The sequence below is a fragment of the Kogia breviceps genome, chromosome 2 (genome assembly GCF_026419965.1).
Source record: "Kogia breviceps isolate mKogBre1 chromosome 2, mKogBre1 haplotype 1, whole genome shotgun sequence".
Taxonomy (NCBI): Eukaryota; Metazoa; Chordata; class Mammalia; order Artiodactyla; family Physeteridae; genus Kogia; species Kogia breviceps.
Window position 1 is genome coordinate 132,013,808 of NC_081311.1, and position 16,498 is coordinate 132,030,305.

General features: G+C 34.9%; 1 protein-coding gene across 12 annotated transcripts in view; it reads left to right on the forward strand.

The window, feature by feature from the left end:
• The window catches only part of SLC4A10 (solute carrier family 4 member 10), a 303,415-nt gene that overhangs the window by 265,221 nt on the left and 21,696 nt on the right, over positions 1 to 16,498 (forward strand). For all 12 annotated transcript variants that reach the window (XM_067026174.1, XM_067026178.1, XM_067026173.1 and 9 more), the window contains 5 exons: positions 1,283 to 1,444; positions 3,001 to 3,114; positions 4,134 to 4,295; positions 11,423 to 11,674; positions 13,093 to 13,161. In XM_067026174.1, coding sequence (XP_066882275.1) covers positions 1,283 to 1,444; positions 3,001 to 3,114; positions 4,134 to 4,295; positions 11,423 to 11,674; positions 13,093 to 13,161 — 759 coding nt within the window. The remainder of the gene's footprint in view (positions 1 to 1,282; positions 1,445 to 3,000; positions 3,115 to 4,133; positions 4,296 to 11,422; positions 11,675 to 13,092; positions 13,162 to 16,498) is intronic.

Sequence of the window (16,498 nt, forward strand, 5' to 3'; positions counted from 1 at the left end):
GGGGATTTTTCTTTGGTTTTTCAATTAGCCAAGTCATTGTTGCTCTATATTAACATAGATAATTGGAATTCAGCTTTAGCTAGCAAAGAATGTAGCATTTGCAGTTAGATTAGAAAAGGGAATGGAATTGTTTTAGATAATTATAAAGTATACAAACAATATTTCTCAAGAATCCTAGCCTTAGGGGTAGCTGCCCCAAATAGATTTTACTAGTTTGTTTTTGGATAACCATGTAACAATCTGTGATTTAGTCTAGAATCTTTTGAAGGTATTTGTTTTCTACTATACAAGGACTCCAGGGCCTGAAGCTTTGTTCATTGGACAGTCTCTTTTGGTGATCAGTCCGTCAGTCCATATTTTTCCCTAAGATCTCTAAGTATATGGCACAATTTGGTTTCTGTTCAGGTCCAGCTGTCTCAAGTACTAACAAGGTCACTGGATCACTTAAACCATTCTTTTCTCTGTTTTCAAATAAAAAATTAAAATTTAGTATTCTAATCTTTAAATTAAAATAGTAAAAAGCACAACGTTTTTTAAAAGTTTTAATTTCAAAATATTAACGTTTAAAATGCTTTTTTTTTCCTCCAAGAAAGGAAATTTTTTTGACTTTGCTGCCACCTCATGGCTAAGGCAGCAATTAGAAATGATCCTTCAGAGGCTTATAAAATATATACCAGGAAAAAAAAAAAGACCATGAAGAAATCATAGTAAATATGAACTTTGCATTGCTCCTATACTTTTTCTCTTTTGTTCTATAATTTAAACTTGAGCCCCATCTTTGACTTTCAGTTTCACTCCAGTAATAATGTATCACAGTTTTTTGTTGCTTTTCTCACCTTTCTTGGGAGCTTTTAGACTAGATAATTCTACAAAATCATTGTTCTTCTTTAATAATATTCCCACCAAAGGAATATCATGTTTGTATCACAACTCTGCTGCCACTCAGCAGCCGTGAGCCCATAGGCAATTACTTAACTTCTCTACACCTCAGTTTCCTCAGACATGAAATAGAAATAATAACAACTACCTATTTTATAGGGTTGATGTGAAAATTCATTAAGATGGTGATTGATAAATCAGTTAGTTTTATAGATTTAAACTTAATTTGAAAAGGCAAGAATTTTAGAAGTGGTTCTTATTGTTCACTACCTATCCAAATAGGAGCCATAACTGAACAACTTCAGCAACTCAACTGCAAGTGATCTTAAGATGTTAGTTTTCTGAAAGAAACATGCCCACATTTTTTTCTTAATAGCTCCATTTGTTTTATTTCCTCTGGCAGGAATGCAAATCATTGCATGGAGAGTATGTTGGACGAGCCTGTGGCCACGAGCATCCATATGTTCCAGATGTTCTATTTTGGTCAGTGATCCTGTTCTTTTCCACAGTTACTCTGTCAGCCACGCTGAAGCAGTTCAAGACTAGCCGCTATTTTCCAACCAAGGTACTCAGACTACAATTTTTCTGATCAAAATGTGAACCAACATAAAGCATGTTATGGAGTCATGTGTGTTTTAGGACAAAAGAAAGAGCTATTGCTGTCATTAAAGGAGCCACTGAAAGGTTTTTGTATGATTGAGCTGCCAGATTAGGAGTGGGCGTGGTGAGGGAGGTAAGAGAAAGCATTTTGTGATACAGTGCTAGGAGTACACATTCCCTCCAGGCTTATCTCCTAACTTCAAATCCCAGAGATAAACTCCCACTTTCCCACTTTCATTTTTGGAACTCAAAAGCACACACTGCATTACTGATTGTCACTTTCTTGCCCAGTGAACAGCGGGAACTATTCCAGCCTGACAGACACCTCATAGGAGCCACTGTTACATTCTGTAATTGGGGAAGCCCCTGCAAGACTCATTGGAACACTGGCCTCTTTTTCATTTTTAAAGTGTCAGTCCTTCTGTCTAACCCACCACGTTTGCATCTGCATATTTGGAAAGGAAAGTAAACAGAGAAACAGCTTAGTTCAATATTTAACACTGCAAAGTAACACCTTTAAGGTCTGACTCAGCCAAAAAAGAAGGAAGGAACGAAGGGAGGGAGGGAGGGAGGGATTGAAGAAGGAAGGAAGGAGAAAAGAAAAAGAAAGAAAAGAAACAAGAAAACAAGCTTTTTAGGGATGAGCTAAAAATTGTGATGAAAATTCTACTCTGGGAAAATGTTTTAAGAACTGCTCTTTGAGAGAAACTTCTGTTTTTCTTACCTCTTCCTTCCGTAAGGTGGAAGATTCATTTCTTTCCCCAAAAAGCTTAATGTGATTAATATAGAATTTTTTTTTGTATCAAACTCCTGCACTTTATATGTGTTTCTGTGTGTGTCATAAAGGCAGCCTAATAAAAGGCAGATCTTGTTGATTGTTGTTTAAGAATTTTTCTCAACGAAGGCTTTATAAAAGAGAAATGGCTTTAAAAACTGGCTTACATAGAATAACTTTTAAATTTGCTTACTCTGTTGTGCAAATTACCTGCTGCCATACTTGTAGCTCAGATAAACTAACTAAAATATTATGCTTCTTCAATAAAAATAGATAATTTTATTTTATGGTATTTCAGGTTTATCAATTAAAATGTTACCTACCTGAGAAAGAGTACTAAAATATAGCGAAATTCTAGCCATGCAACCTTATTCTGTGAAATAAATATTCACTTACTGGAATTCATAATAAACTTACATTTTTATCAGCACAGCTGTTGTAGTGGTATTGTATCACTCAAGATTCCCATAATAAACTTAGATTTTAAATAAATACTGAAAACAGCACAATCACCATTGTAGCTATTCCATAATGCCTCATTTTGAAAATGTTGAATGTGTATTCATACTAATGACAGAGATACATAAATATAACAAGAGTTAGTAGTAATATCATAGTATGCATAAAATATAATATTATGATATTGTGTCATAAAGTATTTATAAAGTGTGAGTCTAGATTATGTTCCTGAGTATTCTTCACTATTTATAGTTCCTTCAAGTGACAAGTGTTTTCATTATGTTTAGGTTCGATCCATAGTGAGCGACTTTGCTGTCTTTCTTACGATTCTGTGTATGGTTTTAATTGACTATGCCATTGGGATCCCATCTCCAAAACTACAAGTACCAAGTGTTTTCAAGGTGAAGTTATCATAGGATTTACTATCATCTCTCCATCTCTGTAGGTCTAATTTTTATTCAGATGATGGCTATAACCCTAGTACTTGGGATTTTCATGAAAATATAAAGAATATAGATTAATATAACAGTAAATAAAATGCCCACAGCATGACTAAAATTTTGGCCTAATATTAAAAAAACAGAAATCACAGAAATGGAAACCTAGAGGCAGCTTGAAAAACTTTTCTGTCAATTATTCCAGTGGGAATATCTATATTCTTAAAAGATAAAGAAGCATTTTGAAAGTAAGCGTAATGCTCAGTGGATAGGGCTTAAAAACAGACAAAATTAGGTCTGGAATAGAGTTCAGACCATGTTACAAACTATGAAACCTTGGGCCAATCACTTTACCTCTCTGAGCCTGTTTTCTCACCTATCAAAAAGAGCTAGGGACTTCCTCAAAGAATTGTCAAAATGACTTCCTTTGGGACTCATCTCAGGCACCAGCCATATTTGAACCTTTCTCTGAGCCCATGATATGACCAAACGTCTTTTTGACATTTTTACATAGTGACCTGGATACACATCTAAAATAAGAGTTATACACAGTGGTCAATGTGATATTTGTAAATGTAAATAAATTTGCCAATCAAAAATGATAAATATTAACATGATTTTATTTAATATAGGTATCGATTGAGAACACAAATTTGTGAGTCAGTCTGTCAGAGTTGAAATCCTATCTACCCCACTTACTGGCTTTGGGACCTTGAAAAATTTACTGAACCTCTCTATGCCTCAGTTTCCTTATCTGTATCTTCTTTAGACGGTTGTGAAGAAAAAAATGAGTTAAAATATTTAAAGCACTTAGAATAGTGTCTGGTACTTTTAAATGCTTTGTGAATATTATTATTATTAAATATATAATTCACTTGGCATATCAGTTTATAATTAGGGCTTTCCTCGTATTATCTGTAAGACAATTTGATTAGGTATTCATTAATCCAGTGAATAACTGTGCATTCTTTAATTTTTCACAGCCCACAAGAGATGATCGTGGCTGGTTTATTACACCTTTAGGTCCAAATCCATGGTGGACAGTAATAGCTGCTGTTATTCCAGCTTTACTTTGTACTATTCTAATTTTCATGGACCAACAGATTACAGCCGTCATCATCAACAGAAAAGAGCATAAGCTAAAGGTATATTTTAACATCCATTTTAATGTAAATCATTGTGATTCAACTGATGTCAATTATACTTTATACTGATGTTTACTATACTTTGTATTCTATAGTTATTTGCATAGTGAAATATTAAAATATTTTCAGATTCATAATTTTATTTTCTATATTCATGGTACTTTGTTTTATGATCATGTTTAAAATTATTTATTTATTTATTTATTTATTTATTTATAGCACTTGGCTGAGCTCTGAACTCTGGAACCCTACCTCCAGGACTTAAAATTTAAAAACATTGCCAAAGTTCTAGCTTTCTTTACCATGTTTAACACATTGTAATGAAATAGTCTATTTCGGTGAAGTGTAGCTTTACCAATTTGTCTTATGTCTGGGCTTCTTGTTTTTCTCTATTTGACCCTAAGTATGTCTATTAGATTGCATTCATTTTGGAACCAATTACATCTTCAAATAATTCTCATTTTCTTTAGTCATTCCTCCATCTACAATGTCTATGACATCAAAACCCAGCCATAAATGTTGTAGTTTGTGACATCTTTGTTGAGTTTTAGTGCAGATTTTAATGACTTTCTTTTCCAAAGAGAATAAATATGAATGTATCTTATTTATTATATTCTGACCCTGCCATTTTGCAACTGTGAATAATTAGCTGTATACTGGTGTGCAATTTGTCTGAGATGTGTAACGTGAGCACTATCATTTTTAGGAATATGTTAAGTAAAATTTAAAAAATCATTGAATGGTTAAAAGTACTCTGAATCAAACCTTACAAAAACAGAACAGGCACAATCTTGTTTTTTCTGGTATCATGGGATAATTGCCAGCTATCTTCACATACTCTTTAAACTCTAGGAAAAGTTTCATTGTCAGAGCAACAGAAATCATACTTTATAGAATTTTTAAGTATATTTGTTAGAAAGATTTAAAAATCAGATTGATTGAGCTATTTGATGGGAAGTAGTAATGACATAAGTATAAGAAAGCACAGTTATTTGTAGTAAATCTTACTGAAAAGGAAGTTTGTCTATTATATTGGGGAGAATTTGTGTCTCTCTTAAAGAGCAGTCTTTATTCTCTTTGTAGAAAGTAACTTAAGCGTGCTCAAAACCTTTTTTAAAATGAGTTCATATTCACCTCTTGTTTTTGTCAAAAAATATTTTGATTATTAAAGATGTATTCTACAAAAATATCACATTGAAATCTTAGGAACTAGACCAGTGATGTGCTGGTACATGTTTAACAACCAGTCCTCTGTGTATAAAAAGAAATACCCTGATTTATAATGTTTGCCGATTTTCACGATATGAATACTCCCACCATGGTCCATTTCAAGCTACCAAAGTGACATCAATTGGCAGGAAAAAATTTGAAACTTAAACAATTGGTTCTTAGAAGTCTGTATGAGCTGGCTCCAAAATACTGCTGAACTACATTATTCAATATTAGAAACTTTAAATCATTTACAGCTCTCAAAACAAGAAATTCAGATTTCCAAATTAGTAGTCAACTTATTTAATATCAATCATTCAAAAACATTATTTGCTTTTAAATTATCAGCCTTCTGCAAAAGCAAATACCACCACAACTTAATTATTAAAGTTATGTAGTTGATTAAGTAGATCTATAAAACCAGTGTTAAGAACTTAATGTTGAATGCTGTTAGTCTGCTACTCTCTAAGAAGTAGGAAAACGTTTTTCCTAGACACCAGTTTATTTTTTAAAACTGAAATCATCTCTATTTTTCCCATTTCTGTTTTTATTATATACCAAAATATGTATTTTCATACACCATATGTTGCTTGTTGTTTTTACATAAGAGCATTATAATGGTAATTATCCAATGCCAACAATATAAATATAAATCTGCATTATCATTCTTAATGGCAGTATATATATATTTCCTTGTATGGCACATGTTTTAAAATGAACTAAAAGACTCCTGTTTTAGAAAGAAAGTAAGCTATGTAATCATTGATTCCCTTTCAAAGGAAGTTGGGGTTTTTTTTGGCTTCTATAATTAGAAATATCACTGATTTAACTGAGAAATTTTCCTTGTAAAATTTTTTTCTATATATTAGTGGAATCATTAAAACAGAATGTAGAAGTAAATGAAGAATTGCCCAGGGTGATGTTACCTTTTTGGCTGTCCAGTATGCTTGCTGTTTCCAGATCTCCCCACCTTATAAATCACATATTGCTTGCTCCTTGTTCTTCATGAGCCCATGGTAGGCCCTTGACATTCACAGACTTTCCAAAGCTCCAGATCAACAACTATACTATATTTATCTCCCCTTTACATATCGTATAGAATAGCTAAAATATAATAAAGCATTCTTTAAGTGGTCTTTTCAAGTATCTGCATTTATAAAATTAAATGTAGAACTAAAGCATTTAATATTTTTGTCACTGAAACAAACTTGAGACTATATTATTAAACTATATTACATTATTTGTACATTACTTTTTATTGTACAAATGGCTATGTAATCAAAAGATTCATATTTTACCCCTTAATAGCCTGGATTTAGTAAACAGCAAATCTGGCTTAATCGTAAACTTTGCTACATTGCCACAAGCAAAAGAGTTAGTCTTTTCTTGGCCACTATGAGTCTGAACACCCCATTCTCCTCCTTGGATATGTATATTTGCAAAGTTAAGTTCCTTCCAGTGAAGACATATTTTATCTACACCGAACACTTTTTTTTTTTTTTGGCCTTTAACCCTTGTTAAAGGGTTAAACTTCTTCTCTAAGCTTCACTACATTGTGGTCTGCTGCTACTGATTTTCCTGATAATAACAGCAAAAAATCACTTTCTCAGAATGTTCTTTACTCAGAGTAACGGTTTGTTCCATAGCCACTCTCCCGCCTGTTGCTTCCCTGAAGTGTTTGTACAGTCTCTGGCTTTAACTTGAACCACATTGTCACAAAAAGACACATGTTTCTTGAATATATCCCCAGACCACAAGTTAACCACATTTTCAGCTCTTACTTATTTTCTTTTCTCCCTTGAAAACCCATTTTTGCCTTGGTTGGAGCATTCCCTGAGATAGTTTAATGAATGATGATTTCTAGCTTCTGTATCAAGCACCTGGTAGAGGCCATATCATGTATCTAAGTCTACATCACATATCCGAGTCACCTAGAAATTCATCATTTCATTCTTTATCTCTCCCAAGCTTATGTTTTAGATCTTTTCACTTTTTCTTCACGTCCATTACCAAATCCAGTAGTTGGTTTTCTTTTAGAGGACTTTTTCCTGCCATTAAAAATCTCTTTATCATTTTGTGAGTGTTACTGCATATACGTAATAAAGCTGTGTTGAGCTAAAGACTCTAGCCCCAACTCACAGGCTAAGCGACTAACTCCTCCCTCAGAATGAAGAATTTCAAGATTCGCAAGATTAGCACTGCGCCTCATGATCCTTTGGGTCACTCAAAAGTATCAGAAGTTGCAAATGTAAAAACTTGAGAATGCAGATTTCATCTATATTGTATATAGATGTAAATTCATACTCTCTCTAGCATTTCTCATTTGTTTGTTTCTTCCCTAGAGAAGTGGAATAAGCATTGGTTAACTGAATCCCTTTGAAAAGCATTAAAAATATCCACTTTTTAAAAAAAGTACATTCTCTAAAAGTGGATAGATAGATATTATCTTTCAGAAAAGCAAGTTTCTGTTAAGATACAACCGTGGGCTTTTCTGCATGTTTCTGTAGACAGTTCAGGCTTCTTTTGACATCATTTTTAATAAACAGCAATACAATTCCAGATCACTTGAGTAAATGGATGCATTTGCAACATTCATTTGGCACTACATTCTCTTGATGATTATGGCATTTGATATGTTCTTTTTTGCCCTCTTTGTCAGCCTGGTTCTTCATGTCAATCTATAGTCTTTTATGTGGTTAACTTGACAGATGCAGGAAATTGCTGCCAAGCTTTGAGACGAATTTTTTCAGCAGTGGCATCTGGGTATCAGATGGTCCTCTTGGCTGGCCTCTTGTCTTGCTGCATGTTGGTTTTAGTGGGGTCTGGTGCAGCATCACCTGTTGCTATGCTCCCTTTTCCTCCCATATGTCCATTTCCCGTGATTCATGGATGAATGTGAGAATAGAAGCTCTGGTTCTGTCTTTATTTCAGAAAAAAAATCTACAGAAATATGTTAGAAGGTGCACAGTTCTCTCTCTGACAAAGGGATACTTCCCTTTGGCTGGCATGCCTATCAGCTAATAATATGGTTACAAAGACCATGTTTTTAAAGACATTTTAAATGAAAGGCAAGAAGAAGGATAATGATTAATTAGTGGAAGTGCCAGAACTGCTTTATTTCCTTTGATTCACATTAAATTAAGATGCTTCCATTGTTGTATAACATAATCGGGGGAAATTGTATTTTTGTTTTTATTATCTACTTGGACTTTACAAAGCTAGCTTTCTAAGTTTAAAAAGGAAATTATTCCCTCGGAAAGCATTATTTTGTCTGCTTCCTGCAATCTAGAATCCCACTGTTTACATTTGTATCATATTTTTAAAACACTAAGACAAGAGCTGTAGGAAATCGCTCTCATGAAGAAGGCCTTCCTCATATTATTAAGCCATAGGGACCATGGACCCTGGGAGAGTCCAGATTGTACTAAAGGCACAAGCCTGACTCTCAAGGCCCCATGTCCTTTGCCCTCCTCTAATGTTTACCTCTCAGCTACTAGCACCTCTTCCATTCTCTCTTAGCAGTACCACAACTTTGCAAAACTGCCCAGGGGGCACCATTCACATTGTATTGCCTCAGTGGTGGAGGCGTAAGGGTCAGGTCCTTCGCTGTTCTATATTCTTCACACTCCAGAGTTCCTAGGACAAAACACTCCACTAACTGGTTAAGATGTGGTCCTTTAATGGGACTAAAATTTGAGTTCTATGCAACTACATTTTCCAAAATGTTCTGCAAAAGGACCAGGGGACCAGAATATGGCCCTAGTGAAGCTAGTTACACCTTTTTGGTCATGCCGACACCAGGGTGTTTCTCTTCCCACCCTCCATCTCTTAAGAATGAAAACCTCTCCTGAGTTACTAGCAAAAAAAGTTTCTAGAGTCATATTCACAAGGGAAATTGAATTTAGGCATTTGGGTGAACTGGAGCATTGCCCCAGCTAAGCTGACCCAAGGAGGGGTGCCACGGAATTGGTGACGATGCAGGAGGAAAAGGTCCTTATGTGGTATCTCTCATTTTCTCCTCACTGTCATCTCCTACACTTTTATAATTTGGCAGGGATAAGCAGAAAGGGAAGGAAGTACAACCGATTTTAAGGGTGATTTTCTTAATAAAACAACAAAATAAAATAGCAGAAAGAAAACACTGCCATGACAGATACACATCAAATACTCAGTATGTTTCTCCCTCCAGGCTATAATAGCTTTCAGATTAACTAGAAACTGCTTGCAGCTTGGTAAAACTGCCTGTAAGAAAAGCCAAAATTATTCCTCTAGAATAATTGGTAATTTTTGCTCGTGTTCATAAAAATAAATTTAACAGCTATATTTATTTTAAAATTATACCTGTTTGATTCTAAAAACTGTTTCAATAATGCATGTTTCCTTTTAAAAAAGTCAATCTGTAACTTTTTGATTGCTTATTGTATGTCAATGATTGCACTAAAAACTGAGATATACTGAGAAATTGTATGACAAGTTTACCTGCCCTTAAGAAACATTTATGTATTTTTACTGAGGATCCTTGAAACAAGTGAGTACAAAAGAAAAATGTATTGTTTAACTGCTAGAATATAATAGCCCCTAACATTTACTGGGTACTTACTAATATATCAGACATTGTTCTAAATGATGTGCAAAATCATTTGCAAATTATTTAATTCTCACAACAACCCAGCAAGATGTCTCCTGTTTATCATCACCATTTTTCAGATAGGGAAACAGAAGCACAAGAAGTTAAATGATTTGCCCAAGATCATTGGTTGAGCCAGCATTTGATTCCAGGCCACCTGTCTCCAGAACTTATACCCTTAAGCACTTTATTACACTACCTCTCATGAAGTAGTCATTAAGAGTTGGAATGTAAAGTAGCATTTGCTGCCTCTGAGGCTTTACACTGTCAATTTCCTATGGCAGATGGAGGAAGAGGGTATCTCGGTTCTTCCCCATTCATTAATTTGCCTCCTCAGAGAACTCTTAACTAATCACCCTCCTCTAAGGAGCAGTCACCCTCCCCTAGGGAGCAGTCTCCAGGTCCCCACACCTCCACATGTTCCTTGCACCCATTTGTCCTCATTTACATTTCCTGCTTTGTTCAAGAAAGCTCAGAAGTTTGCAACATCTGGAGGCCAGTGATAGCACAGGAGGATCATAGAGGAAATAGAAAACACAAAAACTATCACTTTAAGGAGAGGCCAAATTTTTCCAGCGCTGAAACTGAAACAGATGAGAACAAGATGCAGTAGTAATATATTAAGATAAAAATGAGTATATATGGAAGTTTAGGTTCTATGATGATATTTTTCCAAGTAAAAGTGAGCCATTGAGACAAAACACGGCAATTGGAAACTGAGGGTTTAGGAAGAGATTTTTCTTTAGGAGATCTTAGCAGAAAGGCTTCTTGGGTATTGTCAGGAAGTGGTTTCTAGTCACAACCAGGTCATTCTTAGCTCTGCTGTGGACACAGCCCATACTTTGTTTTCTCAGCCTGATGCCTGGTATATAATTGGTGCTCAATATTTTTCGTATGAATTAATGATGAAAGACTAGACATATGAATTGCAAATTAACCTGCCCATTTAAGGAACCAAAGTGAAGTGACTGTATTTGATAATGACTTTACCTATTCAATAGAAATAGAATGGAAACTAATGTACCATTAAGCCAGACTTACATTAAACCTATTAAAATATGTAGAAGCCACTATAGTCATAATTGCAGTAGGAACACCTGCAACTTTTCTTTAAGTGGATTATATATTTTGAGACTGTTATCTTTTAAATTTATTTTGCATTTTAGAATCAGTTATACAAGATTCAAGATAGTATCTCTTTTCTATTCTTTACTATTCCATGGTGGTGGTGTCATTGGTCTCTATGCCAAATTCAGGTAGTATGAGAATCCTCTTTTCTTTCTCTTAACAGAAAGGTTGTGGGTACCATCTGGATCTATTGATGGTGGCTGTCATGCTTGGTGTGTGCTCCGTCATGGGCCTGCCGTGGTTTGTGGCTGCCACTGTCCTCTCCATCACTCATGTCAACAGCCTAAAACTGGAATCAGAATGTTCAGCTCCAGGAGAACAACCCAAATTTCTTGGCATTCGGGAGCAAAGGGTTACTGGGCTTATGATTTTTATTCTTATGGGTTCATCAGTCTTTATGACCAGTATTCTGAAGGTAATGAAATCTGCCTTTATGAATTTGCGAGAAGGCAGAATATATTTATTATTGTTTAAGAAATTTCATTTGAATCTAAGCCATCAATTTGTAAATATTGTATGGCATGTGATGAAAGTGATGAATTTTTTTTACCATGTTTATATAGCTTCTTAACAAGGGAAATTATGTGCTATATTTTAGAATCCTTAAATACATAAAAACTTTAATCTGGCAGAGTAAAATTTGATGTGGAAATTATTATTGTAATTTTAAAATGAAAATCAGGTTATGGGAAAGAGTCACTCATCTCTGACTGACCTGTGACCTGAGTTTACTGTAGGCCTACACAAAATAAAGTTTCTATTTTCTTGTCAGTGGACAGATATATTTGTAATTAATATTACTTAATTAAGGTGGAGGTGCAGAGATAAGCAATGTCATGTCACGGCCACATATGCAGTTTTGTATTTTAAATGTTTCATAAAACTACTACATGAACATCATTATGTTATAACATTATTTTGTTATAACATCATTATTATACTTATTTTTTTATGTTTCATAGTTGAATCCTGAACTTTCTGAATGTATTTGGGTTTATTAAACCCCATCATAATTTTACTAACAGCTATTTTTCTGTGTATAAAATTAATCTCAATTTATGAAATAAAGTATGTCTCACTTCTATCCTTAAAAAAATAAATAAAATAAAATAGTTGAATCATGTTAAAGAGCATTAAAGAGTAATTGTTTTGTCATATAATTTTGACAGGTACTTCAGAGGTGTGTTAATTGTGTTTTAAATTATAACTCATTTTAGTTGTCCATAATTTAAAAATTCAAATTGAATTATTTACTAATTTATACAAGTTTACCTTTATTTAATAATTTACACAATTTGCAAGAACTGATTTCTATGTTATATGAATAATTACAGAGAAAAAAATGATGCTGAGGTATTCCAATAAAAAGAGAAAAATTGAACGATCCACATGTTTACAAGTATCTGGTATAATGTAGGAACAATGTCTAAATGTTAGCTCCATTCTTCACCTTTAATCTAAATATCTTACCATTGTGAAACAAAATTCAAATTTCCCTAAAGCAGCATAATAATAATAGTTAATATTTATTGTTTATTACGTATCATATGTGTTTTTATTGGTTTTGACCTATTAAATACTTATAACAGACCTATTATTATCCCTTTTTAGATATTGGGAAACTAAGGCACAGAGAGCTTAGGTAACTTACATAAGGTTATGCAGCTAAAAAGTGCTTAGAGCTGGGATTTTAACCCATGTCTTCTGGCTCTGCCCTATACTGCTTCTAAAATATTTATTTTGTGTGTGTGTTTTTCTTTGGAAGTGCAGAATATGTTGACCACATTATATTTGAAAATAACTTGTGCCTCTTTTCTAATTGTTCTTTTACAGTTTATTCCTATGCCAGTGCTATATGGAGTGTTCCTTTATATGGGTGCTTCATCGCTAAAAGGAATTCAGGTAAATTACAGTAATACAAGCCCATCTGTGATGACTTATCTTAAAGTCTGTTGATGCTAAGTCATGTGGTAGCGAAAAAAAAATGCCATTATCTGAGGAGCAACTTTCAGACTACAATTAAATTTCTTCAAACTGGTTCATAATCTGAGGGTACTTTTGTTTACTATGAGTATATTAAAACTGTAAAAGGTTTAGACTTCATAATCCTTTTAGAAAAAGACAGCAGTACATTAAAAAATATATCCAAATACTTTTGATCTTTGATACTGTGATCATGTATGTGGACATCTATCTATGAAAACAGAAAAAAAATTTTGCACAAAGATGTTCCTTGTAACACATATTATCAAAATATTGGAAACAACCCAATTATTCAGCAGCAGTAAAATAATTAAGCTATCTAAGGTACATTAATTTAAAATTGATAAATATGATGACTATAAAAATAACAGTAAAAATGCTTATGACAAAGTGAAATGCAAAGTGAAAAAGTGGAAAAACGAGTTGTAGTTACGATGGGTTTATAAAACGGTGAGTGTGGGTGGATTAAGAAGGAAGGTAGAGAAAAATAGACAATTTATTAAGGTAATGAGATCCTGGGTGATTTTTTTTCCTTTTATGTTTGTTTTCCTGTTGTTATTACAATCGTCTTTATAGAATTATTTTGTAAATTAATAAGGAAAACCTCATTAATTGTTTAAGCATTGGTTAAATAAATATAGTTTTTGTATTGATTTCCCATTGCTACATTACAAATTGCTATGAAACTTAGTGGCTTAATACAGTAAACATTTATTATCTCACAGTTTCTGTGGGTCATGAATTTGGGAACTTATTAGCTGGGTGATTCTGGCTCAAGATGTCTCATGTGGTTGCTGTCAAGATGTGGACAAGAGCTGCAGTCATTTGAAGGCTTGAGTAGGACTAGAAGGTGTATGTCCAAGATGGCTTACCATATAGCTGAGGGCAAGAGACATTAGTTCCTCTCTGGCTGTTGGTAGGAGGCCTCTCCATCAGACACTTAAACGTCCTCACACTAGAGAAGCTAACTTCTATCCCAGTGAACAATACGAGAGAGAATGAGGGCAAAGTCACTGTGCCTATTGACAATCTCCAAAGTCACGCACGGTCACTTCCACTTTTCTTCTATTTGTTAGAAGCAAGTCATTGTGTCCAGCTTGCACGCACAGGGAGGGAAATTAGAGTCCATCTCTTGAAGAGAATAATACCAAAGAATTTGTGGACACATTTCAAAAGTACTACAAGATTATTCTAAATTTTTACGGAAGCTGTTGACAAATCATTCCTGCTATGTTACTGTAGTGGGTTGAATAGTGCCCCTTCCCCCCATTCATATCCACCTGGAATCGCAGAATGTGACCTTCTTTGGAAATAGAGTCTTTGCAGATGTAATTAGTTATGGATTTCAAAATGAGCTCACCCTGGATTTAGGGTGAACCCTAAATCCAATGACTGGGGTCCTTATAAGTAGAGGAGAGGACACAGAGGCACATAGGGAAGAAAGCCACATAAAGGTGGAGGCAGAGATTGGAATTTTGCCACCACAAGCCAAGGTACATCAGGAACCAACAGAAGCTAGAAGAGGCAAGGAAATTTTCTTCCCTGCTGCGTTCTGAGGGAGCGTGGCCCACCAACGCTCTGATTTTGGAATTCTGGCCTCCACACTGTGAGAAAATAAATTTCTATTGTTTAAGCCACTGAGTTGTAATGTGTCACAGCAGCACTAGGGAACTAACACAGGTTTCGACTTAAATTTGCCTTTGAATAACCTTGTTTTATAACAACATTATTGTTCCAAAACACTTAAATTTTCTTGAAAAAGAGACTACTTTTGAGGATTATTTACTGTAAAGTATAGTTTGTTTTAGTTGACTAAAAGTCAATATAAAGTACCACGTTTTCTTTGACAAGCCAGACTCACTGCCATTCAGAGACCTACAGAGGAAGTCATCTGAATAAGTGCTGTGAATTTGTCAAATTAACACTTTTTAAGTGGAGGACAGGGTGCTGGATGGTGAACTGCGGTTCAACAACAGACCACAAGAGAAACTGAAATAGAGAAGTTTATCACTCACAGGTCTACACGGAAAGTACCTGGCCTTGAGGGGCCGCATGGGGAGGTCCAGACAAAGTGAAGACAGAGAGAGACAGGACCTGGGACACATACTTTTATTAGGGTCAGTGGGTGGAGTGCTTTGGGGTTCCTGGGCTAAGGCCGAATTGGACTCTTCAAATCAAAAAAGCAGGGTTTTGGTAAGCTTTGTGGGAGTCTTATCTAAGGGGTGTATAAGGAGAAGGCAGTGAGAGGCAGGGGAGGTTGCTGATCACAAGGGCCGTTGGAGAAGCTACATCAGGAGCTTCTATCTATTTGTGACTCTACAGGCAGCTGTCTAAGGCGTACACTTGCATGAGGGGTTAGGGTAGTTTAAGGTCACATCAGGCTGCTTGATCAAACAAAATGGATGATGAGGCAGCAGCACTATAAACTCTCAACACTGAGGGACAGGCAGCGCAGGAGCTCTTTTCCTAAATAAACAACTAACCAGCTTCTGCCTTTGGGAGAAGGAAAACCTCTTCAGCCTTAGGATACCACTGAATGTCAGAACCGAGGCAAAACTTTAATATGAGGTTACTGTAAGATCGCTGAACACCCAAAGTAGATAACATGACTCTGTTCATCCTGCCACTGGGTAAAATTAACCTGGGAGAGGAGATGGTTGAGAAGTGTTATGCATTTAATTTTACTCAAACTACATTTAATTTGCTCAGCTCTAACTTCATGTATGAAAAGTATATTTTCAAAGAATTGGTTTGGTAAGGCAGATGGGGAGGAGTATTGAAAAGGTTTTGTTTATTTGTTTTGCTGGGTTTTTGGGGGGTATTTTTGCCTTTGGCAGAGGTTCCATGAGTACTAATTTCAACCGTAAGTGAAAAGTATTTATTATTAGGCCTTGGGCTCACATCAATACAGCAGCAGAAGTTTAAGAAACAAAGTAAAATCATTTTGATAGGCTGCAACAGGTTTTTCCCCCTAATTCCACTCACATGATTTTATACCCATGAGGTTTGGAACTAAACAAGAATGCCAAATTTTGGAATTATTTGGGGTGTGAATCTTTCAAATGAAAATTGAGGAAAACATTATCAAAGGCCCATGAGAAAAGTATAATGAGTTCTACATAGCACCAATGAAACGGCAAATAGGGTTTCACACTGAGAAACAGAGTTAGTGAAAATTTAAGTGAGCCCAAAACTCAGGGAGTTGAAATTTCTATTTGGTATTTTGTGGTTAACTGGTTGGGAAACGGGATGCTGA